The sequence below is a fragment of the Anolis carolinensis genome, chromosome 4, assembly GCF_035594765.1.
Source record: "Anolis carolinensis isolate JA03-04 chromosome 4, rAnoCar3.1.pri, whole genome shotgun sequence".
In the NCBI taxonomy this organism is placed as follows: Eukaryota; Metazoa; Chordata; class Lepidosauria; order Squamata; family Dactyloidae; genus Anolis; species Anolis carolinensis.
Genome location: NC_085844.1, coordinates 210,337,995 through 210,361,037, shown reverse-complemented (window position 1 = coordinate 210,361,037; position 23,043 = coordinate 210,337,995). Strand labels below are relative to the sequence as shown.

At 40.0% G+C, this 23,043-nt stretch overlaps 1 protein-coding gene across 1 annotated transcript in view; it reads left to right on the top strand.

Moving 5' to 3' along the window:
* Positions 1 to 23,043, top strand: part of tspan2 (tetraspanin 2) — a 75,718-nt gene that overhangs the window by 34,991 nt on the left and 17,684 nt on the right. Inside the window, exon 2 of the mRNA XM_008109867.3 lies at positions 2,255 to 2,357. Within this exon, the coding sequence (XP_008108074.1) occupies positions 2,255 to 2,357 (103 nt within the window). The remainder of the gene's footprint in view (positions 1 to 2,254; positions 2,358 to 23,043) is intronic.

The following is a 23,043-nucleotide window of genomic DNA, read 5'->3' as shown; positions in this document are numbered from 1 at the left end:
GGGGATGCCCGGATGTTTTGATGTTTTACCATCCTTGTGGGAGGCTTCTCTCATGTCCCTGCATGGAGCTGGAGCTGATAGAGGGAGCTCATCCACGCTCTTCCCGGGTGGGATTCGAACCTGGCATCCTTCAGGTCAGCAACCCAACCTTCAAGTCACAAGGCTTTTATCCCCTAGGCCACCGGAGGCTCCTACATATTACTTTATTCAAATACATATCTGACAGAAGAGTTGGACTTACAACTTCATCAGTTGGGCTGATTTACCCGTGGTATACTGCTTCATCTCCCCTTTCGCCATGGAGCACATTACATGACATGCAGGGACTTCTGACCAGGTTCTGTGGTGAAAGAGGACAGGAAGCGGCAACACAGGAGGCTTCCCATATTATCTTTGGAAGAATGGGGGAAGCCAGGTGGCGACGCTTCCCCCCATGGGATGGGGGTCCAAGTAAATCAGGTAATGTGGGGAATGGAGCAACAGGTTCTCCGAATTTTGTGGTTCTTTAATTCAGGGGATGGTAAGGACAAAAGGGGACAACAATTTGCCCTTTTCAGTAGATCCGGGCCAAAGCAAACTGCAGCAGCTTCTCCTAACTTGTGTGTTCTTCCCATTAATAACTTTTGCCATCTTGGCCCAATGTTGATATTGCTTGTCCAGGCATGCCCTGATTTTCGTATGTGAAATACTGTATTAGGGAGAATGAGCCTTTGGATTCAAAGCAGACAGTTCTGTAAGACATATTCAAGTCCTCATCATTAGGGAAGCAAACTGCTATTTATTGTGGACTGAAGATGAAGTGAATTGTAATCTAGGAAATGGAAAATCTAGAAATCTAATATAGCTTTTGGTCACATGTTTATAGGCTTGCTGTGCTAGTGATGGGCTGGAGCACTTTAAGTATTTGGTAATTGCTCTTAGTACAAACAGAGGTAACCATAGCTTTTGGTTGCTTGCCTGAGAAAGAGGCTCCATTGAAAGCAAAAAGGACTGGCTACTTATAAATCATGGGTTGAGTTAAACATTTGGTAAAGAGCTCATGAGCACCATGCAAAGAAGAAATTGCAAAAAGTGTGTTTATTTAACAGGTCTCGAATTCAAGTGCTAAAAAATGCAGCCTCTAGATGCACAATATTGTTACAATATAAGCTTATTTGTAGCAATTTTCAGCATATTTTGTATGTCGCTGTGTGGCAGAATTCACCATGTTCTTTTCCCCCACAATCCTAGACTTCTATTACTGCAATATATTTGACAATTGTTGCTGTGTGCTTCCAAATCATTTTCAATTTATGACAACTTAAAGGAAACCAATCATGGAACATTCTTGGAAAAGTTTATTTGGAGACAGTTTGCGATTACCTTCCTCTGAAGATAACAGATTCCATAAATACATGAGGAAAAAATCATGATGATAAGAACTGTTTGATGGTGGAATATGCTGCCTCAGAGTTCTTTAACAGAGGCTGAATGACCATTAATCAGGAAAGCTTTTACTGTGCACTCTTGCATGGCAGGATGGGGTTGGACTGTATGGCTCCTTAGGGTCTCTTCCAACTTTATGATTCTAGGACTTACCTAAGGTATCCAGTGAGTTTCCGTGGCTGAGAAATCATTCGGACGTTGCTTTCTCAAATGCTTAGTTCAAATTGCAATGCAGAACTGGTTCCTCTTTTTACAGATATATTGGCTAACAAATTCAACACTGATTCAGAAACATATATTTCATTTCCACTTTCACTGATAGCTTGTTAGGTTTTTTTCCCCAAAACACTGCATTCACATTTATTCAGTTAATTTATTCTCTCTTAAAGGAAAAAAACACGCATGCATCAGTTTTTAAAATATTGAGAAAAACTGTTTCAGGAGTAGGAAAGAATGTGACATTGTTTTCATCCAGTTAGCACTGTGTCCAGCGAGTTATAGTTCTAATGCATGGAAGTGGCTTTCATCGGTTTAATCTGTTAGAAGAACTGTACACATCTTAAATAAAAGTGTTCCCAGAGTGAGCACACCTGTCAAAATGTCTGTACACATCCTTGTTAGCACTGTAGTTTTAATAGATTTGTGTACAGCTCACAGTGTGTTAATGCCAATAACAATATTTTTGTTTTAGGACATGGGTGGGGCCTCAGCATTATCTACCTTGGGAGTTTCCAGGATGTAATAAAGAGTTGTTTGTTTACAAGTTTTCTGGAACTACTATTATTTCCATTTAGCTGTTAACCTTCTGGATTTTATTTTGTTTTTTCAGTTGGCAGGTTCAGCTGTCGTCGCATTTGGGCTGTGGCTACGGTTTGGAAATGTAGTAAGAGATTTAGCAACTGATGAAAAGTCCCCAGAATACTTTTATATGGGTAAGTTATGTTTAAATAATGACCAAGCTTCCCACACACACATCAACCAAAAAAGTCCTGCTTGTAATGGCTCAGTGCTGTACAATTCCCCAATACTCTTGTGATGTTCTCTGACAAGTATCTCAACTTAGCCTGCTCAATACCACCTCCTTTCTTTCAGCAACAATATCAGGAGAGGGAGGACTTGGAAGAGTTGGCTCCCCAGGGTCAAGAAACTACACATCTGTATAATATCAAGCACAATATTGTGGAAACAAAACCATGTGTTGACTGAATCAAATGTTCAGTGCTAACAAATTGATATTGAAAGTTAGTAAAGCCAGTGTCTTTTAGTGTAAATAGGCAATTTGTTTGTTTTTGCCTAAAATTACATCTATATTGCAAAATTAATGCAGTTTGTAACCACTTTAATTGCCATGACTCAGTGCCATGGAATCCGTGGATTTCTAAAGTAGTGAGGCACCAACACTCTTTGACAGAGATCCTGTAAAACTTTCCCTCTCATTCCCCAGGCTAATTAAAATGAACTTGAAGGCATCTTGTTTGATAATCTTTTTGTTCTTAAGCGTGCAAGGATTGAGAAATGGCAGCCTGACTGTTTAAAGCTCAGATGAGAGCCTTTTAGGTCACTTCATAGAGTTAACACTTATTTTTTAGAAGATTTTTGCTCATGCTTTCTGTCAGGGATGCTTGAAGTAGATAACAATATATTTAAACAATAAACAACACCATGATAAAAAATTAAATTTCTTTGGTAGTACCAAAGAAACAATATAAGGAACACCATATAATAGATGGAAGTCGATTTTAACAGATGTGTGTTTTGGTTATGTAAGTTATGGTATTTTTGTCTATTTTTCTCTTGTTTTTTTTTCTTTCCTTTTCTTCTACCTTTCTTGTGAGATTGGCCAATGCGGTTTTCAGGGGGAATGTATTCACTTCGTTTTTTTTGTTTTCTTTTGTTGAACCTTTGTCTTGTCATTGTAAACCACATTATTATAAATGCTTGCAATAAAAATAAAAAAATAAAAAATTAAAAACCAAATCAAATTCATAAATAATAAACAAGTTTTCATTACGGTGGTGCCAATAAAATCCAGTAATAAGATTAGATTCCATGAAAGACAGCAAAAATGGATGCCTCATGCATTGGCTGGGAACTCCCGAGGTGAGACCCGCAACTAAGAAAGACTTGCCAATTTAACACTAAAAGGATTTCTCGGTAGGATGGAGGGAATGAGATGCCTAGAATTTTGTAGTATTTCTATCACTTCTGGTAACAAAGTCATTAACTAAATGGAAAGTGGGCAAGCCAGGAAATTTTCAAACAAAAGGTGCAGTTTTTTATTTGCAGAGTGACTGACTTCCTCTGTAAAGGACTTAATAGGTAAATAGGCAGTCATATCTTTCCTACATTGGGACTGGTATTTCTATAAAAAGCATCTGTATGTCCAGACATGTACAAGGAAAATAATTACGTGTCCCATTTTGATTTCAGTGTCATGATTGTTGAGGTTTCTATTTAATGTTCAATGGGATGCAATAATGAACAGTTTCATAAAATGCTGTTAAATAGGATGTCAACCAGAGGGCATTTGGTAAAAAGTATTGTTGCAGGTAGATTCCATCTCATGCTTTTTTTCTGCCTTGGAAACAGTGAAATAGATTTACCCTTGCTTTTCTGCACTATAATCAAAGCTGTACACATCGAGATTCCTGGACTACATGTCTGATTCAAGTAAAGTGATAATTGCTGTAGTAATGTCCAAATCTCCTTGAGCCTGAGGACAGATTGGATTAAAATGTCCATGTTGATTATGGATCATGTCTAGTGTTTCTTGAGCTGGTGTGTTAGAGCAGCTTAGCAAGGGATAGGCTGAAAACCATGGGGAAATAAAGTTGTAGTCCTCATGCTGCAGTCCAACAAGTATTTGGGATATGGCTTTCCTTATTCCTGTCATGTTGCTTGGGTTGGTGGGAGTTGACGGCTAACTACAGTTGGAAGTTCAGAAGTTTTTAATCCCTTGTAGGCTTGTGCACAGATTCGGTCTGGTTGGTTCCTTTCAGCCAATTCAGCTTGTTTGGTTGGCCATAACGGTAAGGGCTCAGCCACCACATTTTTTCGTTCAGAACAGGCCACATGGCAGCTGGTCATGACTCCTCCTCCCCGTTTGGCACTACACAGCATGCGAAGAGGCTGCTGTGTGCTCGCCCTGTGAGCCCTGCTTGTTGGGCCAATCAGAATAGAAGAATGCAGTGATGTGTCTTACACAAGCTGTGTCTATTTAATGAGGTGACTGCCTCCATTGCTCTCAGTTGAGTCCTAGCTCTAGAGAGGTGCTTCAGTCCAATTGCCTTGTCACTCGCTCTCAGCATTATTTTTTGGCTTAGCTTGGCTTGGCCTTTCTCTAGAATTAAATCTTTCTGATTTTCCTTTATTTTCTTGATTATTTTTTTTTAGTGGGACTGTCTTAAGTGTTGGGAATGGGTGGAATGGGTGGGTGGGGTTCACACATGCATTTGGGGACTTGGGAGAAAGAAAGAGCATCTCTTTGCTCTTGGTGTGCTTTTCTTTAAAAATATTTGGGTGGCTCTGGGAGCCTTGACTCACCCTTTAGCTTCTTTTTCTGCTCCCCTCCTCTCCTTCAGAAAACACTTTTTAAAGATAATGATAATTTTTATTATTAATCCCAGCAAACAAACAGAAAAGCCTCATTCTAGTAAGGGGGCAATGGTTGCTTGCTGCTGCTGGCTTCTTCCAGTATGTTTTGTGAGAACAAGAAATTCAAAAGCTTTGGAAGAAGTTGCTTGCTGTTGTTTTTTATTAGTAAAGAAGCTTTTCCTTGATTTGGAAGAGCTTCATGAATCAAGGAAAGCTTCATGAGAACCACCACTCCTCTTGATGTTCCTCCAGCAACAGCAAGAGTATCCCTCTGGGCAGCTAAACCAGGCAATCTAACTGGATGGCCCCCCCACGAGGGCTTGCCTCCAGGGGCAAACCAAGAATGGGCAACTTGGAAGTCCCTAAAAAGACACAGAAGCAGGGTGGGCAGATCAAAAGACAACTTGGCAAGATGGCACTACCTGGAGGAATCCTCCACCTTGTGTGACTGTGGAGCTGAACAAACAACTCCTCAAATGTATGCTTGCCCACAATGCCCTGCCTCATGCACGGAAGAGGAGGTGTTTAAAGCTATGGACAATGTGATTGCTGTTGCCCACTTTGGGTCCAAAACTTAGCTGTTTGTGATTCCTTTATTTTATCACTTTTAAACTTATTTATTATGCAATGCTTTTGACACGAAATAAATTAGTAAAGAAGAAAGTGTAATAGAGGGGTACTGGGCTGTGTGATGTGGAAGTGCATCTTTGACATTTGGCAGGAATGAATGATGTGTTGCTGCTGCTCCTGAAGAAGTTACAGGGCAGGGCTAGCAGGGGAATACCATTTGGGGAAGTTTTACGGAGTTTTTATTTCTAAAAAGAAAAGAAATTCCTAAAAATCAGGGAATGACCCAAATGTTATGAAACTTGATGGGATAGCAGTCGCTGATGTGTGCTCCAAGTGTGGTCATTTTCATCCCGATAGCCCTAAAAATGATGGGAAGGGGAGTCCGGGAAGCCCCCCCCCCCCATTGCTGCCAATGGGCCAGATCTAACCACAAACCACTATTTGGCTACCTGCCCATTTTTGGGAGGTGCATAAAAATGGATCTGGGGGTCTACCCGAAATGTGCCCAGCAGAAATGGATCCAGGTTCAGCTGAAATGCGCAAGCCAAATCTTTTATGTCCTGTGTAACTTTGGACATTTCTTGACACTGTACCATCACGTTCTGGCAGGGTGTTCCTATAGACTAGGATACATTATATTGAAAGATAAAAACTGTAGATGCAGTTTACTGGGTAATTCTGCTAGGGGAGTAAGAGATTTATCAGCACAAGTACTTTCCTGTAAAGAGTTCTACCTTCCCATCTTCTGACTGTTTGCATGTGGCAATCAGAGCCATTTCCTCAGCTCTGGGTTTTTTAATACTCTTCACAAAGGCATACTCCTCTAAAAGAGCAGAGGAGTTCTGTGTTGGGTTCGGTGGCCCCTTGTAGCTGACAGCTGCACTTTTGCAGTCTGAGAGGCTTTTGCGGTTTATATTAGTTCTCTTTGCTGGGGCAGCTGCTCAGGAGCTTGGTGAAAGAGAAGGAATCAGATAATCAATGTGACAGGGAGATGTAAATCTGTTCAGTTACATTAAGTATCCTTCTTTGTGGTTGTTTACATTGGCAGCCTTACAGATACAGATAATTTCTGTCTTTGCTCGGCCAGGCTCCTTCAAGGAGAGCAAGCCATTGCCTTCTTTGGGCATTGTCTCTGGATGGATGGTGTGCAACAGCTCAAGTAATTAAACACTTGGTTTCAAGGTGCAAACACTTTCCAAAGCCTTTTCAGAAACAATGCGCTTTTGTTCAGAATAATCTCTGATACGGGGCTGACTTTCTTGAGCTAGACCCCAGAAATAAGACGGAGTCTAGAATAAGGTGCACTTTGTATTTGTGTGTGTGTGTGTTTGTTTTTTTGTTTGTTTTTTTGGGGACAACTGAGAGGGAAAGAACTAGAAGGCCCATTTTCCAAAACAGCAAGAGATTTGGTTTTATCCAAAAAGCAACCAGTCTTTAGCATGATAGTGCTATGACTATACTAGGGCCATGAACAAAGACCTATAAACTGCATAGTTACACCTCTGATTTCATCTATAAAACCAGGAATCATACCAGAGTTTGGGACAGTACTATCTTTAAGTTCTTTGAGTTTTTTCATTGTATGAAGTAGAATTAGAAACTTTTGCTCAGCTGACCTTGCTCATTTTGTTGGATATCCCCCAGAAGTTCATTTCATCCCATTTCTGCATCGCATATATGTTAGTTTTTAGAATCCATGAATTTTTTCATGTGTATTACTCATAAAACACATATGCTACAGACTTTTTCAAATGCATATGTTTCATCCCCCTGAATTGCATCATATACATTTCTATTTCACCTGTAGTGCATATTTCCCCCCCTAATATGCACATGTCATTTGGACAATTTCATATTTTATTCACCAAAAGGTAGACTGAATAAAAAATATATCCCAGTCTCATCGCTTAGTGATAACTTGATTTCATTGTAAAAATACACCCTGATTTTACTTATGAACTGTATTTTGCAATCTGGTTTATTTATTTTTAAATGAGCCTTGAAGATGCAAGGGAATGCACAGCATTGAGAGTTGTGGGTTGGTGCCTCATTAGCTAGACTATCGCATGCCCTTCAGTTCTCCCAATTTGACAGAGAATAGTTCCAATTAATCCTCTGTTGTCCTAATTTTTTCGGCTGTTTTTAAAATTCCTCCATTTCTCTATTCTATTCCCATTTTTTGGTTTTCCTTTGCCTTACTTCCATTGGTACAAACCAAACTCAAAGTACAAAAGTAGATGCAATTAATATTGCAATTCAGGATGCAATTAATAACTCAGTATTATGGAATCATTAATAGCTTCTATCATCTTGGCCACACTCTGATGTTGTTTTACAACGAATGTCCCATTTTCATCTCTGAAAGGTTGGAGGATATGCATTTGAATCAAGGGAATTCATATAAATGTGGACTTGCATTTCAGCAGTTGATTCATGAGTTGGGTTCAGGTCATTGTCAATTATGCTATTGCCCTGGAGACTAGGACACAGAACAATGGCTTTAAACTACAGAAAGGAGATTCCACCTGAACATCAGGAAGAACTTCCTCACTGTGAGAGCTGTTCGGCAGTGGAACTCTCTTCCCCGGACTGTAGTGGAGGCTCCTTCTTTGGAGGCTTTTAAGCAGAGGCTGGATGGCTATCTGTCGGGGGTGCTTTGAACGTGATTTCCTGTTTCTTGGCAGGGGGTTGGACTGGATGGCCCATGAGGTCTCTTCCAACTCTATTATTCTATTATTCTATTATTCTAGTACATCAGAGAAAGTACTGGAATATAAGAAGAGAAACAAACATGGGAAAGGCTTAGTGGTGGTTAGTTGCCACTAGTCTCATGCAATCACTATCCGTTTCTGTTTGTCCCATTTGTATGGCCCTATTTCCGTTTCCGTCTGCAGCTTCCGAAACTGGCGCCCATTCGAATGAGCTTTTTCATTCCACCATCCTAAAGTACAACTACATTTGTCCCATTGGCAACAATGGGTGGGCTGCCCAAGTTCCCCTTCCCCTCAGTTTTAGGGCTAAAGGGGTGAAAATCACCACAAATGGAGGGCATATCTACCACTTTTAGCCCTCCAACTCTTACAAGGTTTGGGTCATCCCCCAAATTTTAGGGCTATTTTCTTTCTTTAAATAAATCTCCTTAAAAACATTCCCTCTTTCCCCGCTGGTCCCATCCCTTAACTTAAGGGCTTATGATACCACTGATTCTGAGAGGTTTTCCTCTCAATATGCAAAGGAAACCCAAGGTTAAAGACAGAACTTACGGTATCACTGATTTTGAGACCAGACATGGCCAGACTCCTTCGGGGACATGGGGACCCCTATATCACACCCAGCCAAATGCTGCTGTTGTGATGTTATTGTTCTATAACAGGTGTGATTCCCAAAAGAACAAATTGGCACAACCAACCAAGGAAGACAATAAGGAGATGGAGAGGGGCGTGTACCGTTTGTGTAGCTTAGGGAGCCTGAAAAGGCATTGCCAAACTCCTTCGGGGGTAACACGATCTCCTTTATCCCTCCACCCTATCCAGCCAAAGGCTGCTGTTCTGATAAAGTATTACAGAAGATGTGATTTAACTAGAAATTTATTTATTTATTTATTTATTTATTTCCATCATTTCTATCCTGCCCTTCTCACCCGAAGGGACTCAGGGTGGCTTACAAAACTGGCAGAATTCGATAGTGATTTTAGGAGGGCAGAACAAGGCAGGCCAGAGAGAGAGAGAGACTGAAGGTTTGATAGAGAGATATCGTGGTTTCCAAAAGTTGAGAAGTTTTTCTACAGAAGTGCAACAACTCATTTCTTTTGAAAAATATTTATTTTTTTAAAAAAGGAGATAGGGAATGCCCAAAGAGAGAAATATCCTAGGTAAAAGTAAGGAATGCAAATATATAGTACTAGAGGCGGAGGGAAGGAAAGGGGATTTTGGGTTTTCCTTTTAGTTAAATTCAATTGCTATTACAAGAATACAATTGCTATTACAGTAGAGTTTCACTTATCCAACACTCGCTTATCCAACATTCTGGATTATCCAACGCATTTTTGTAGTCAGTGTTTTCAATAGATCGTGATATTTTGGTGCTAAATTCGTCAATACAGTAATTACTACATAGCATTACTGCGTATTGAACTACTTTTTCTGTCAAATTTGTTGTTTAACATGATGTTTTGGTGCTTAATTTGTAAAATCATAACCTAATGTGATGTTTAATAAGCTTTTCCTTAATCCCTCCTTATTATCCAACATATTCGCTTATCCAACGTTCTGCTGGCCCGTTTATGTTGGATAAGTGAGACTCTACTGTAATATCTTTCTCAGGGCTTTGAATAGGAGAGAAAGGGAGGGGAAAAAATCAAACTCCCAGACTAAGATTCTCTGAGCCACTCAAAGATTTTAAAATATTTTTACAGTAAAGCAAAGAGAAAAGAAAGAATCTGAGCAGCTAGCTAAGAGAGTTCCCCTCCCCCCCTCCCCCCAGCGTGTGTGCTGCAGCTCCAAGCCTGGCGCAACCCACCCCGACCCCTTCCAAACTCCCAGTCCCTCCCTTCCCTTTAAATAAAAATAAAATAATAAAAAATTTAAATAAAAAGATGCCAAGCAGCCAAACAAAAGCTAGAATTAGCTGGCTGCCGTGGCTGAAGTGGGAAGGCAGGCAACAAGCACAGCAGACAGAGCAGCAGCAGCACCCGGCCTGCAATGAGTTCTTTGGGGACATTTGCATCATTAAATACCCAGAGCCTTGCGTGGCGAAGTCACTATGTTCAGTTCTTCTGATTGGCCCAAACAGGGCTCAGAGAAAACCAGGAAATGCTCCCAGGGCCTCGCAGAGAGCGCCAAGTGGCCCAAAAAGCAGCAAAGCAAATGACTTTTGTGCTGTTTTCACTTTTGTTTCACTGCTTTTTCCATTTGGGGAGGGGTCTACCGTATCGTGCCAAATGAATGAACAGCACAAAACAAAAACATGGATGAAACAGATGAAACAAATTTTGGGCCCATGTCTAGTTGCCACTACTGTTTGTGTTGGCCCAACCAGAATTCATGTGGTTTGTTGGAACTGTGGATTTGTTCACTGCTTTTTGTCTCTTGCGTATTTGTGGAGGGATTTTTCCTGGATCCGTAGTATTTTTGACTTTGCAATAATTGATAATTACAGTCTTGTACTTTCCATGCAGTTGGTTTGTGCCTGCTGTGCAGACAGTCCCGTAAGCAAGCCTTCTCTGCCCTCTTTCCAAGCCGGGACTCAACTCATCTTTTCCATTCATTGGTTCCATCCCCATGACAACAGCAGGCAGCTGTACTAACAGTTCAGGCGTCTGCACTGGGAGAAGGTGCAGGGCGCTGGCAGGTGGGCTGAAATTCCTCATCATTTTGCATTAAATATATAGCACATAGGAGCCAGGCAGGTAGGAAATACATATAGCATGGAAACCAAGCTGTTTGATCTCAGCACCATCTCTCCACCTGACATCTGGGTGTGAGCAAATCTTTAGGTAGTGTGAACATGCAAATGCAAATGGCAGTAGTCCAGAGAGATCTAGTCAAGTTGGCTATATATAGCCACGGCTTGGGTGTTCTCGTGCCAGCCTACAGAAGTTCAAGCACCTGAGTTTTATTTCACAGTTTTTATATACTGTGGCATAAATCAAAACTGATAAAAGCTCCTATACTTGAAATGGCATATAAGAAACCACAAGCTTGATATAAATGCAACCATTCTCTCCTACTCTTCTTCCCCAGCAACATATGACATTGTCTGTCTCTCTCCAGGGATTATTCTAATCCAGGGTTCTGCTGGTGAAATTTGCTAACTTTGCAAGACAGAACTCCAGTGCTTTTAATATCTGTACTGAAAAGATCGTTGTGGCAAGTGCTGCACCCCAGTGTTGCAATAACACAGGAAACTCTGCAGTGCTTCCTGTTGTGCAGAATTGTGTGTTCCTGCTGCTCAAGTAGAGAGACATTTACTTCAGAAATGGTTGCCTGGGGCTAATAGGTGTCTATGGGATTATTACAATGGTTCTTAATATATTTGAGGGGACCAGCAAGTTGCTTTTTTCAGTATGCCAGGGACCAGAATCATTTTTGCTCCCACTGACTGCAATTGTTTATTTCTTTCCTGAAATATGCCCATGTCACCAGTCAACATCAGTTGTTCATGGAGTTTGAATAGCATTGGTTCAGAACATTTTGACAGGCAAAAGACACTTCCTCACTGCATTTCTATAGAGACTCTACCATAACAGCATCTGAGAGTTAAAGCCTGATCAGTGAAAGTCATTGAAAACAGTGTATGAAGCAGACAAAGGTCCCAGGGATGGGTGGACTTCTCCATATCTTGACAATTGTAGAGGTCATTTAAGGGCCAGTGCCAGTGTGGCCTGCCAGAACCTTTGGCAGCAGTGTTTCTAATTGGTTCGAATATTCAGTTTCATTGGCATCTGGCATATTTGCAAGAGGTCTGACTTGCTGGGAAGGAGGGAAATTTCCTGGCATTGAACAAGAGAGAGAAGACACTATACATATTATCAAGACTCCCTTTAACAAATGCAACACTTTCTGCTAGAGCTGCAGTATAGGGAGGGGGGCTGTAATGCAAATATCTCTTCTTTACAGACTTGGTAGCTTCAGTCCTTTCTCTGTTTATGCCAGCTGTTGTGTTAATGCAACAAAAGTACTCTCATGATAAGCATTTATAGCAACTTTGGCACCCATTTGTGGGTGCCAAAGTTGCTGTGGGCGGAACCTCAGTGACTAGGTCTTTCCTTAGTAGAAGCTGTAATGCCGCTGTTTGTTTCAGGGACAATGTCTACTTTAAGAATATGAAGTCATGTCTGCCCTAAAAGGATATTGAGAAATATCCACTGTGGAGGTGGGTGCCTACACAAACAACCCAGCTATAACAAGAGTAACTTGCCTCTTGTTTCTGCATGATAAGTTCCACTTTAACTCTTCTTCCCTATTAAGTTTTTAAAATTAACTCAAGCCCTTCTTAACAAGCCATGAAAAGCAAATAAAAATTGCTTTCAAGACAGGAAGAAAGCCAGGACTTAGGCATGTATGACTATGCAGAGAATATTTCAAACAGCAAAATCATTGAAAGAGGGATGGGAAATCTGCTATTCACAGTATGCAGAGCCATTTCTGATAAGAGCGGGCATAGAAGAAAGACACGTGCACAAAATACTCAATTAATAAAAAGGATGTTTGAAAAGCTGTCTAAAAACTGTGGTGGAGTATCACAACATGAAATGTGCCTGGGCTTTAAACAAATGTCCTGTTTTTGGAGCATTCACTAACATATTCTTCAAGATAACAAAGGCAGGCAACTTTGGGATATCCAGGCCAATTTTCTGTCCCAGTACACACATAGAATGCCAAAAGCCACCAAAAAACCAAAAAACAAATGGGGATGTAGATAAAAGTCCACTTCGGCATCTGAAAAAAATGGGCAGGAGGAAATTTGGTGGTGATGGGTTTTTTTGTGTTAAGTGAGTTGGAGGGCATTATTCAGGTTGTGTTTCATCTTCTACAAACAGTAATATAATCAAGCTACCTTAATTACTCTATGCTAGAAATCTATGGCTTCCATCTTACGCATGTCTGAGCACATATATTAGGCATCACCTAGGGGAACCAGTAAGAAAAACATTTTCGTGGCCTGGAAAAGGACATGAGAATAACCCACAAACGTCTGGCTTGTGACGCTGCCAAGAGTCAAATGATGGTGGGGCAGCCTCTGAGTATGGATTAAAGACTGAAGTTGGACAACTTGGATGGGATAGTGCTTAAACTACACTGAACTTTTCTGTATCTTAGCATTAGTTGACATTACTTGCTTGACAGCTGCTTTCAAGAGTATTCCTCTAAATCAGGGGTTCCCAAACATTTTCAGCCATGGAGCCCTTTTTGAAGCAAAAGTTTATCATGGAGCTCGAAAAAGGTTTATATATTATATATTATATTATATATGATGTATATATATCAAGCATGAGCAACATTTTTATGCATTGTGTTTTAACATTTGACAGACTGGCAGATGGATGGAGAGTGTTTGTGTAACTAAATGGAAAAAAATGAACAAATTTCTATGCACACTGCATATATTTTGTTTGTAGTGCAAAAAAGGAAATAAAAGAGCAATACAATATCTAAAATAAGAACAATTTTAACCAACAACCAACAAAACATAACAGTATTTCAGTGTTAAACCCCAGGGGCCATCCAGCCCCTTCTGCCATGTAGGAAAAACACAATCAAAGCACCCCCTGAGTGGTGGGAGGGAAATAGCATTTTGGAAGCAAGCAAGGCAAGGTGGAAAGGCTTTTGACAGCAAGGAAGGTGAGGAAAAAAGGCTTTTGGCAGAAAGTGGGGAGGGGCGGAAAAGATTTTGGCAGCAAGGGAGCTGGGGGAGGGGGATGAGCAGGAAAGAGGAGGAAAAGCTTGGAGGGGGGCAGGGAAGGGGGAGGAGGGAACTGCGGATCCCTCAGTGTGCTTTGCTGAGCCCCAAGGGCTCCACGGAACACACTTTGAGAACTGCTGCTCTAAATTTACAAGCAAATGGTACTTAGTGGACAGGTGCTCAGTTGTTTTTGCATCAGTGCTGCTGGCTTTATACCTCCTACATGCCTCTTACAGGCAGGCTTTCCAGATACTGTAACTCAAAATGATGGCTTGTATTATAATGCAGGAACATTCCAAAAGGAGTAAAGGAAACAGCTGGCTAGTTTATGGCTTCCTTTTTTTAATCTGTCATGGCTCCATGAGCTTATATACATTGCAATATTGAGAAATCTGTTGTATCAAGTGCTGCCTCACAAGCAGCACTTGATACAACGCAATAAACCCATAACAAATTAATTTGCAACAAACCAGGGTCTTCCTGGTTTGTGGAAAATGAATTCGTTTTTCTGTGTGACATCATCTGTACGTCCCACTTTAAAGAGCAGGAACTCCTGCTTTAAAAGGGCTGTCTGGATGCGCCCTTAGTTACATAGCTAAGTAGTGTCTCCTAACCTAAAACACATGCATTGCAGCAGACAGAAGCTGGATCCCTGTCACAATTTCACCTCACAACACAGATTGCAAAACAAGAGAAGAGATGTTTTCCAATCAACAGGGGAACTGACCCTTGTCATTCCCAGCAGCAGCAGCCCAGTAAGTGGGGACTAGGAAACTTGGTGACTACATCTTGCCTAAAGTCATGAATATATAGGGACTGTTAATGTGAACCAGTTATGAATGTGTAATTCAAGGTTACACATTTGTAACTGCCTTGATGAATTCCAGTCAGTGCTTGGCTTGTCACCTTCTTAAAGCTGTTTTCATTTTTCATATTTTTAAAGGTATGAGTATGAATCTCATGGCAAAAACTTATTAAATAATGAACATTTGTAACAGTCTACGCAACAGGTGGATAATTCACATGATGAACCTATAATATTATTTTTAAAGTATTGTACAGAATAAGTGTATTTTGAAAAAAAAAGAATATAAGTTTTGAGAGTTGAACTACACATATACCATTGGTCAATATACCTGTGTTGTTTCAAGTATAGTTTTTACACTATATATTCCATTAATTAGTTCTCTCCCCCCCCCCCCCCTCAAAAATGCTTATATGGTCAAACGCCAAGTATTTTTTTCAAGACAGGCAATATCTCTGAACTTTTATCAAACAACATAGAAGAAAGGAAGTGGTTCTAACATCCTGATATTTCCAGTCGTTAAAAAGATTGCCATCATATGCCCCTTCTTTGGTTTCTATGGGGTCAGATAGCATCAATCGTCTTTTTATATTGGCCCATCTTTAAATGTTAAACATAATGATACTCAGTGCTATAATTATGTTGCATGTCTTAGCTATCATGTTGTTTTGTTCCTTGGGCGTTTATTATTACCTGGTAGATATTATGCTGCAATGATGAGATCACACATTTTTGAAATCTGGCCATTTGCTTGGATTTTTATTAATTTTTCACAAGGAGACTAAGTTCTTAATTGAAAATAGAGTTCACTTAGGGAAGGAGAAGGGTACAAATAGACTGCAGCTGAAAATGCCCTGAAAAATTGATGAAAAGCTTTACTTGTTTCATTTTTTTAAAATGCGAAATGACAATGGAAATAAATGTTTGCAATCAGTTAAAGGCGGGTTTCAGTCAACAAATCCTCTGAGAAAAGCTCTTTTACACAAAGTCCTTATTTCTCTCCCCCCCCCCCCAATCCCTCTGTTCTCTGTTTTGATCATTCTGTCTATGTGGACATTTATTAGCATTAGGAACATGATGAATGAGGGCTGGAAACCACAGACTTTCAGAATTGGGTTGCAGGGGAATATCTACAGTAAATAATGCAATAAGCTTGAGCGATTATAGTTATTATTTCTGTAGCTCTATATGCCTGCCTACAATAGGTAAAGTAAGCACCATCTGCCACCCAAATCCCTTTGCATGAACAGAAAAATAAATAAACTGAAAAAGCAGATAGTCCTGACTCATGTTTGAAAAAAAGAATACACCTGTTAGTTTGGTCATCAAAATAGAACCCATAAGGAAGGTGGAAGCTGGTAAAAGAAAAATAGATAATTGGTTGCATTTTGGAAGATCATTTCAAACACTGTAGTTTCTGAGAGGTTCAAAATGTTGTGGTTTCATTGTGTGGTTTCTCTAACCTAGTTGTTTCTCTTCACCTATGCATATCGTTAGCTTTGGATAAAATGTTTATTGAAAAATGTCAAATTGTTCATCTCCATGTTATATATCTGCTACCAAAGTTTCTGCCCATGAATAGATATACTAATTAACTTAAGTATAGCCTATCTTGTTTCCACAATCAAGAGTTATCAGACCTTTTTAGATAAAGGGGAATTGGGCAGAATGGCTGATGCCACAACCTGCCTATGTGGTCTGCTTGATTTTCATTGCATTATTTCTGGCAGGTGTGTGTGTGTGTCTGTGTGTTTTGCCTTCTATCTTTTTGCATTTTGACTTCAATTTAATAGCAGTAGCTAAAGGTACTGTTGTGAAGGCAAACAGAAGGGATAGCAATTGAATCTGTCTTGTGTTGGGTTTTTTTTACAAATATAACTACATCTGTCAATTAGAAGCTTATTTCTAATATAGCTGTTGGACTGTTATATAACATTTTAATCTATTTTTTTGGACTGATGCCCAGAATCTTAAGCAAATTGGGCCACTCTACCTGGTTGTAACATAAAAATAATTGATAAACACAATCCAGACCATGGCAATTACTCTCCCGCTCCTTCCATCCCTCCACTAATTATTTCTTGATGGACATATTGGATTTGACAGAGCAAGAACTTCCACGGATTACATAGGAAACTGCCTTATATGACTCGAACCATTGATATAATGTCTACACCAAGAGCCTTATCGCCAGAGCCTCCAATATAGTTTCTATGTCTGCAAAAATGATATTCAAAAAGAATTGCTTTCTTTCCAACTCAGCTTCAGAACCATTGCAAGATTGCAGCATCCATGTGTGCTAACAATGTATCACACACAGCACTTTTGACTTCCCACCCACTATCTCCTCCAACACATTATCCCCATTTCTTCTCATATTGTTTGAAACATACACACACAAGGGTGCCCTCCCCTGAAATATAACACGCCATGGTGTCGTAGCATTGTAGCATTACATCATTGTACATTGCCCTTTTCCAAAAATTTAACCTGAGGAGTAGAGGCTCTCCAAGACTTGCAGCACCATCTGAGCCTAACATGCACTCACCCACCCCACAGCCTCAGTTATCAGTGCTAACCCAAGAAGAAAGGACTGGCCTCAGATCTAAGCACTACCACCATTGCTGAAAGCACACTTATACAACTATCCCTTAACACCCAAATGCAGAGTAAAAATGCGTTTGAACTTTTGCAAAGTATATAATAGTGCGGCATAAACTGGAAACAAGATCATTAATGGAATTTCCCAGCTAATAAGAGCCACTTTTGAGACCATCTCGTGAAGGATAACATGTGAAGAGCAACAATATCATGCTTTAAGCAGCAGCAACTGGAGACATTGTTACCATCAGGGCCAAAGCCAGAAAAATGGGGGGGGGGGGGTGAAACTTTTTTAGTGAATCATGAAGAGTAGTTCCATAACACAAAATAATTTAGAAATCAGGCTCCATTGATAAACTTCAGTGGACACTCATGGGGATTTGGTTAACCAGTTAAAGGTAAAGGTTTCCCCTGACGTTAAGTCCAGTCATGTCTGACTCTGGGGGTTGGTGCTCATCTCCATTTCTAAGCCGAAGAGCTGGAGTTGTCCGTAGACACCTCCAAGGTCATGTGGCCGGCATGACTGCATGGAGCGCCGTTACCTTCCCGCCAGAGCGGTACCTATTGATCTACTCACCATGGCATGTTTTTGAACTGCTAGGTTGGCAGGAGCTGGAGCTAACAGCGGCCACTCACGCCGCTCCCAGGGTGTGAACCTGGGACCTTTCGGTCTCCAGCTCAGTGCTTTAACGCACTTCGCCACCAGGGCTCCAGTTAAAATTCATGAGTAAATCAGGTTTTTTAAAAACCTGAAAAATTTTGGGGGGAGAGGGTGTTGAACCCCTCCCCCCTGGCTACAGCCCTAGTTACCATGCTGCACTTTTGTTTTACCTACCTCATGCAATACCTTCCCAAATGTGGACTACTTTCTTCAGTTAAAGGGCCAAATTCAATTAAGAGAAGGCCTTGGTTGTGAGCATGTCATATCAGCATAATTTAGCTTTACACTCTTACTGCCGTAACTGAGGTGTGGGCGGATGCAAGTCATGGACGAGATATATTTCCCTAGATTCTGATTTGCCCTCACCATTCCCAGAATCAATGACACTATTTAAAAGGAGGACAGAGAATGCTTTGCATTATACCTGAAAGAGTCAGATGTAATATCATGGTCAAAAAAGAAAAAGCCCCTGAAGTCTTCAATATGAGGTAATTATTTGCAAGTCTAGACTGTTTCAATATATAGGCAAGTATGTGATAGCTTCTCTGGTTCAAGGATTCCTGGAGAAAATGGGTTATCCAGGTCTATTTTTGTTTGTCTTCCACTGTGATTATGAGGCAGAGCAAGACATAGTCACTTTAGTGAACTGTCTCAAGATCTAGATGGAGAAAAGTATCCCTGTTAGGTCTTCTGAACTATTAAGTAACTTTCAACACTATCAATGACAGTATTCTTCTGGGTAAATTCTCTGAAGGCCAATCCAAAGAGGTCCATATCCCAGGATCTGTCTGGGTTTTTACTGGGGCCTCTAAATGACACCCCCTGTAAAAACGAATAAATTTGGAATAACCTTGGTTATTCCGAATTAATTAAATACCCCATTAGATCTGGGCCTTCCTCAAAGGCCCGGATCTAATGGGGTATTGAGCCTGTGCGGACTCATCCCCAGATAGTTCAGGACCAACTGAAAACTATCCGAGGGTGAGTCCCCATTTGCCATCCCATATCTTTTGGGTTCCTGGAGCCCAAAGGTCCAGGACGGCACCCAACCCTTCTGTCCCAGCCCGCTTCAGTGCGTATTTAAGTCTAGTGTGAAGCACCTTGAGATGATACTAGGAAGCATTGTTTGGCATGACTTTCGTCCTTCCAGGAAGAATGGGTTCAGAATTTTTTTTCCTTGTATTTCTTTTTTGTTTGTAAGCTGTGTTGACTCCCACTTTTGAGGGATATATGTTGGTTGGTTGTTTGATTATTGCAGGATTCCTGTTTTAAGTCCTGATTACTGGCCTGTAAAGTTCCTAATCTTTGCCAGTCTTGCTCTAATAGTTAATATTTACTTAAATGATTAAGAGATGTAGATGATACCCAACTCTTTTTCTCTATTCCATCTAAATCCAAAGGAGTTGTTTAGTACTTTCCTTCTATCAGGTACAGATTGGAAAAGACAGTGTCAATTCAGACAAAATACAGGTTTCTGTCCTAAGGAATAGGGAGTCAACCTGTTCTGGATGTGTTTACACTGCTTAGAAAGATAGTGGCATGCAGTCTGGCTGCATTCTTGGATTCAGCCTTGAGTTTAGATGAAAGTTGCCCAATGAATCACAGAACAGGGCTCCTATTATCTTAATAGTTGTTATCAGAGAAGATTTTAGTAGGTGTGCTTGTCATGCTGAAATTCTTCTATTGTTGTTCATTACAGTCAGGTCAACTGGAATTTATGGCAACCCTATGAATGAGAAACCTCCAACTCACCCTATTAACACTAATGCTATTCCTGTCCAGATCTTTCATATTCAGTGCCATGGCTTCCTTGCTTGACTTCGATAGACTATAGTGCGATTTTCCTCTTTTTCTACAGCCTTACAAAGTATTATTACTTTTTTCTAATGAGTCATTTCCCCTCTTGAAATGTCTGAAGTGTGACATTTCAAACTTGATTTGATCTAAGACCCATTTATTTGTCATTTTAGCAGCCCAAAGTATCTAGAGAGATGTACTCTATGCATCTTTAGATCCTACAGCAGAACTCTATGGTCAACATTTGGCAAAGTTGACCATAGAGTTGCATTAGAGGACCTAGACATTTCTAGAGAAACTATATTACTCAATCCCACGAGTAATCAAATTGGCAAAAGTTAAACTCACAAATGTGGATGATTGACTGTAAATTGTTAGTGTATATAGGCAGCAGGAAAGGAATAAGTGCTCATGTTCAATACAATATGTGCACAATATTCTGTTAACATTATGCTCTGATCTCATTAAAAGCTTTCATACACTGCTGCAAAAAAGGATTCATTTTTACTGCCAAAGAGTTATGAGAGAAAGGGGGAAGCAAGGAAATTGGTCTAATTATCGTTTCTAATTATCTTGAATCGTTTACTCTCTGCTTTTATTACTTGCTACGCAAAGTAGATGCACCTTAATTTCCCTTAATTTCTGGCTTAGTAGAATTCAGAGGGAGTCCTCTTTATGCCCCCCTAAACACATCCAGCATTCTTGCTAGCTACATTTTCAATTCCTGACAATTAAAACTTGCATTTTTTGAGAGGGGGAAAATTGGTGTTTTACAACTTTTAAGATACTGATTACACTTCTCTCCATGCATAACCAGCTCCTGGCAAAACACAGCACTGCCATGAGAAAACAGAAGACATAAAATGATAGTTAAAACATGCACTGAGCTGCTCTACTGAATTATTCCTGCTGTCTTGATGTTCCATGCCTTTTTAGACAGTTGGCTTTTCCCCTCTTTGTTTTGCTTTTATGCAATTTTGATGGTTTTTCTCAGCCTAAATGCAATTGTGAATCAAATAAATAAATAACATGAGAGTTGTATTTTGGGTTGCCACCACTTTAACTGCCAGGCTCAATGCTAAGGAATCCTGGGATTTGAAGATTTATTGAAGCACCAACACTCTTTGACAAAGACTAAAGAACTAAGATTCCTATTATTCCATAGCATTGAGACATTGCATTTTAACTGCATGAGGAATGAATGAATTTTATTATATGTCATAGACCAGGAGTTTAAAACATTAAAATATTAAAATCAGAAGTTCAAAACATTAAAAGCAGAAAGACCAGGAAATTCAACCATCCTAATCAGCTTCATATATGACACTTCATTTGACACTTAATTAAAATCTGTGTATATAGATATTTAAGTGCATAGGTTAAAACACTGTCCACTAAAATTATCTGCAATTGGCCTACTTAGAGCCGATCCAGAAAGGTCCCAAAACCGGGACCTGTCTCAGTTTTTAACGGAGGCATCCAAATGACACCTCCAGTAAAAATGAATTAATTCAGAACAAACCAAGGTTTTAATTAAATAAATAAATAAATGCCCCATTATATCCGGGACTTCCTAAAAGACCTGGGTCTAATGGGGTATTGGGCCTTTGGGGACTCACTCCCGAATGCCCCGGGGGACAGTCTCCAATGCCATCCCAGATCTTTTGGGTTCCTCAAGCCCAAAGGTGCTCAGCCTCTGATTTACTCTGAAAAGTTACTTAAAATGTCCCTGATCACCATAACTTCTCTCCTCATGTGAGAAAATGACACACAAGGAGGAGAAATTTTCCTCCTCGCCCCTCCCATCTCCTCAGACATCATTGTCCCCAGGGGGACATGCAGAGAGAAGTTATGACAGCCAAGGACACTTTTAGTAAGTTTTCGATCTAAATTTGAGGCTTCAGGGAGGCTTCATACCATCCTGATTTGCCTTGGGATAGCATGTAGCCATCCACCCCCAAGAAAGCCTGGGTGGAGGAGTGGGGACAGGAACCCACACTGAAGTAGGTTTAAATAACCCGCTTCAGCAAGGGTTTTGGCACTGTCTGGAAGCGCCCTTAATTTTATAGCTGCAGCACAAAACTTAGCTACTCTAAAAGTTGTCCATGACTCCCTATCCTCTATTAGATGTTTTAAATAATATTCATTATTTCTGCCAGGTATCTTTTGTACAATAGGAGTAATAAAAGCAGATCAAATACATCTAGAGAAGTAACAGTGTAATAGGACATGCCTGGCAGTTTCCACTTCCTTCAAACCACATGGACATACTCACTCATGGTAGGGGATACCTACAAACCTACCCTGAAGTAGTGTTAATGACATAACATTATATCTGATCAAGGTGAAGGATTCCCTGAATTTGGAAATATCTAGCTTGTATCAGTAACTTTTGGAATGCTATTTTTAATTACTGGGTACCTGCCCATTTCTCCCAATGCCCTTGCAGCTCCACATGCAATGCGACAGCATGGTATCAAACTGCATTAATTCTCTGCTCATACTTTCACAGACTAGTTCTGTTCAAATTATTATTATTATTATTATTATTATTATTATTATTATTATTAACTTTATTTATATCCCACCCCCTCTCCAAACAGGACTCGGGTCGGCTTACAGAAAATAAAACACAGTACAAAAACCAAAGCAAAAATAAAACATAATACATAAATGGCAATTTCAATTGTCATTGTATATTTAAATGTATATTTTTATCAATGTTTAATGTATTTAATTTTGATTGAATTTTTGTAATATTTTTATATTGTGTTTTATTGTAAGCCGCCCTGAGTCCCCTATGGGTAAGAAGGGCAGGATATAAGTATTGTAATAAATACAAAATAAATAAAAAATAAAAAATGTTTGTTACTTCAATGGGGAAATTGTGACATATGAAAGTAATATTAATAAGCCTAATGAATTGAAATGAAGGATGCTTTCTGGCATGGACCATACTCCCATTTTCTCTTCTGTTAATGGAAACATAAGCCTTAGAATTCCATTAGAGGTTTTTGTGAGAATTTCCCTCCAAAAATGCATAAAGATGATACTATATGCTAGAGAGAATGAATGTGGTTTGTGTGTGAGAGAGAGGTCTGAATGTGCCAGGCTCTGGCCACAAGCTCTCTCTGTAGCAGAGTTTTGTCTCTTCCCAACTTGAGCTCTTTTACAATAGTAGCAGTCA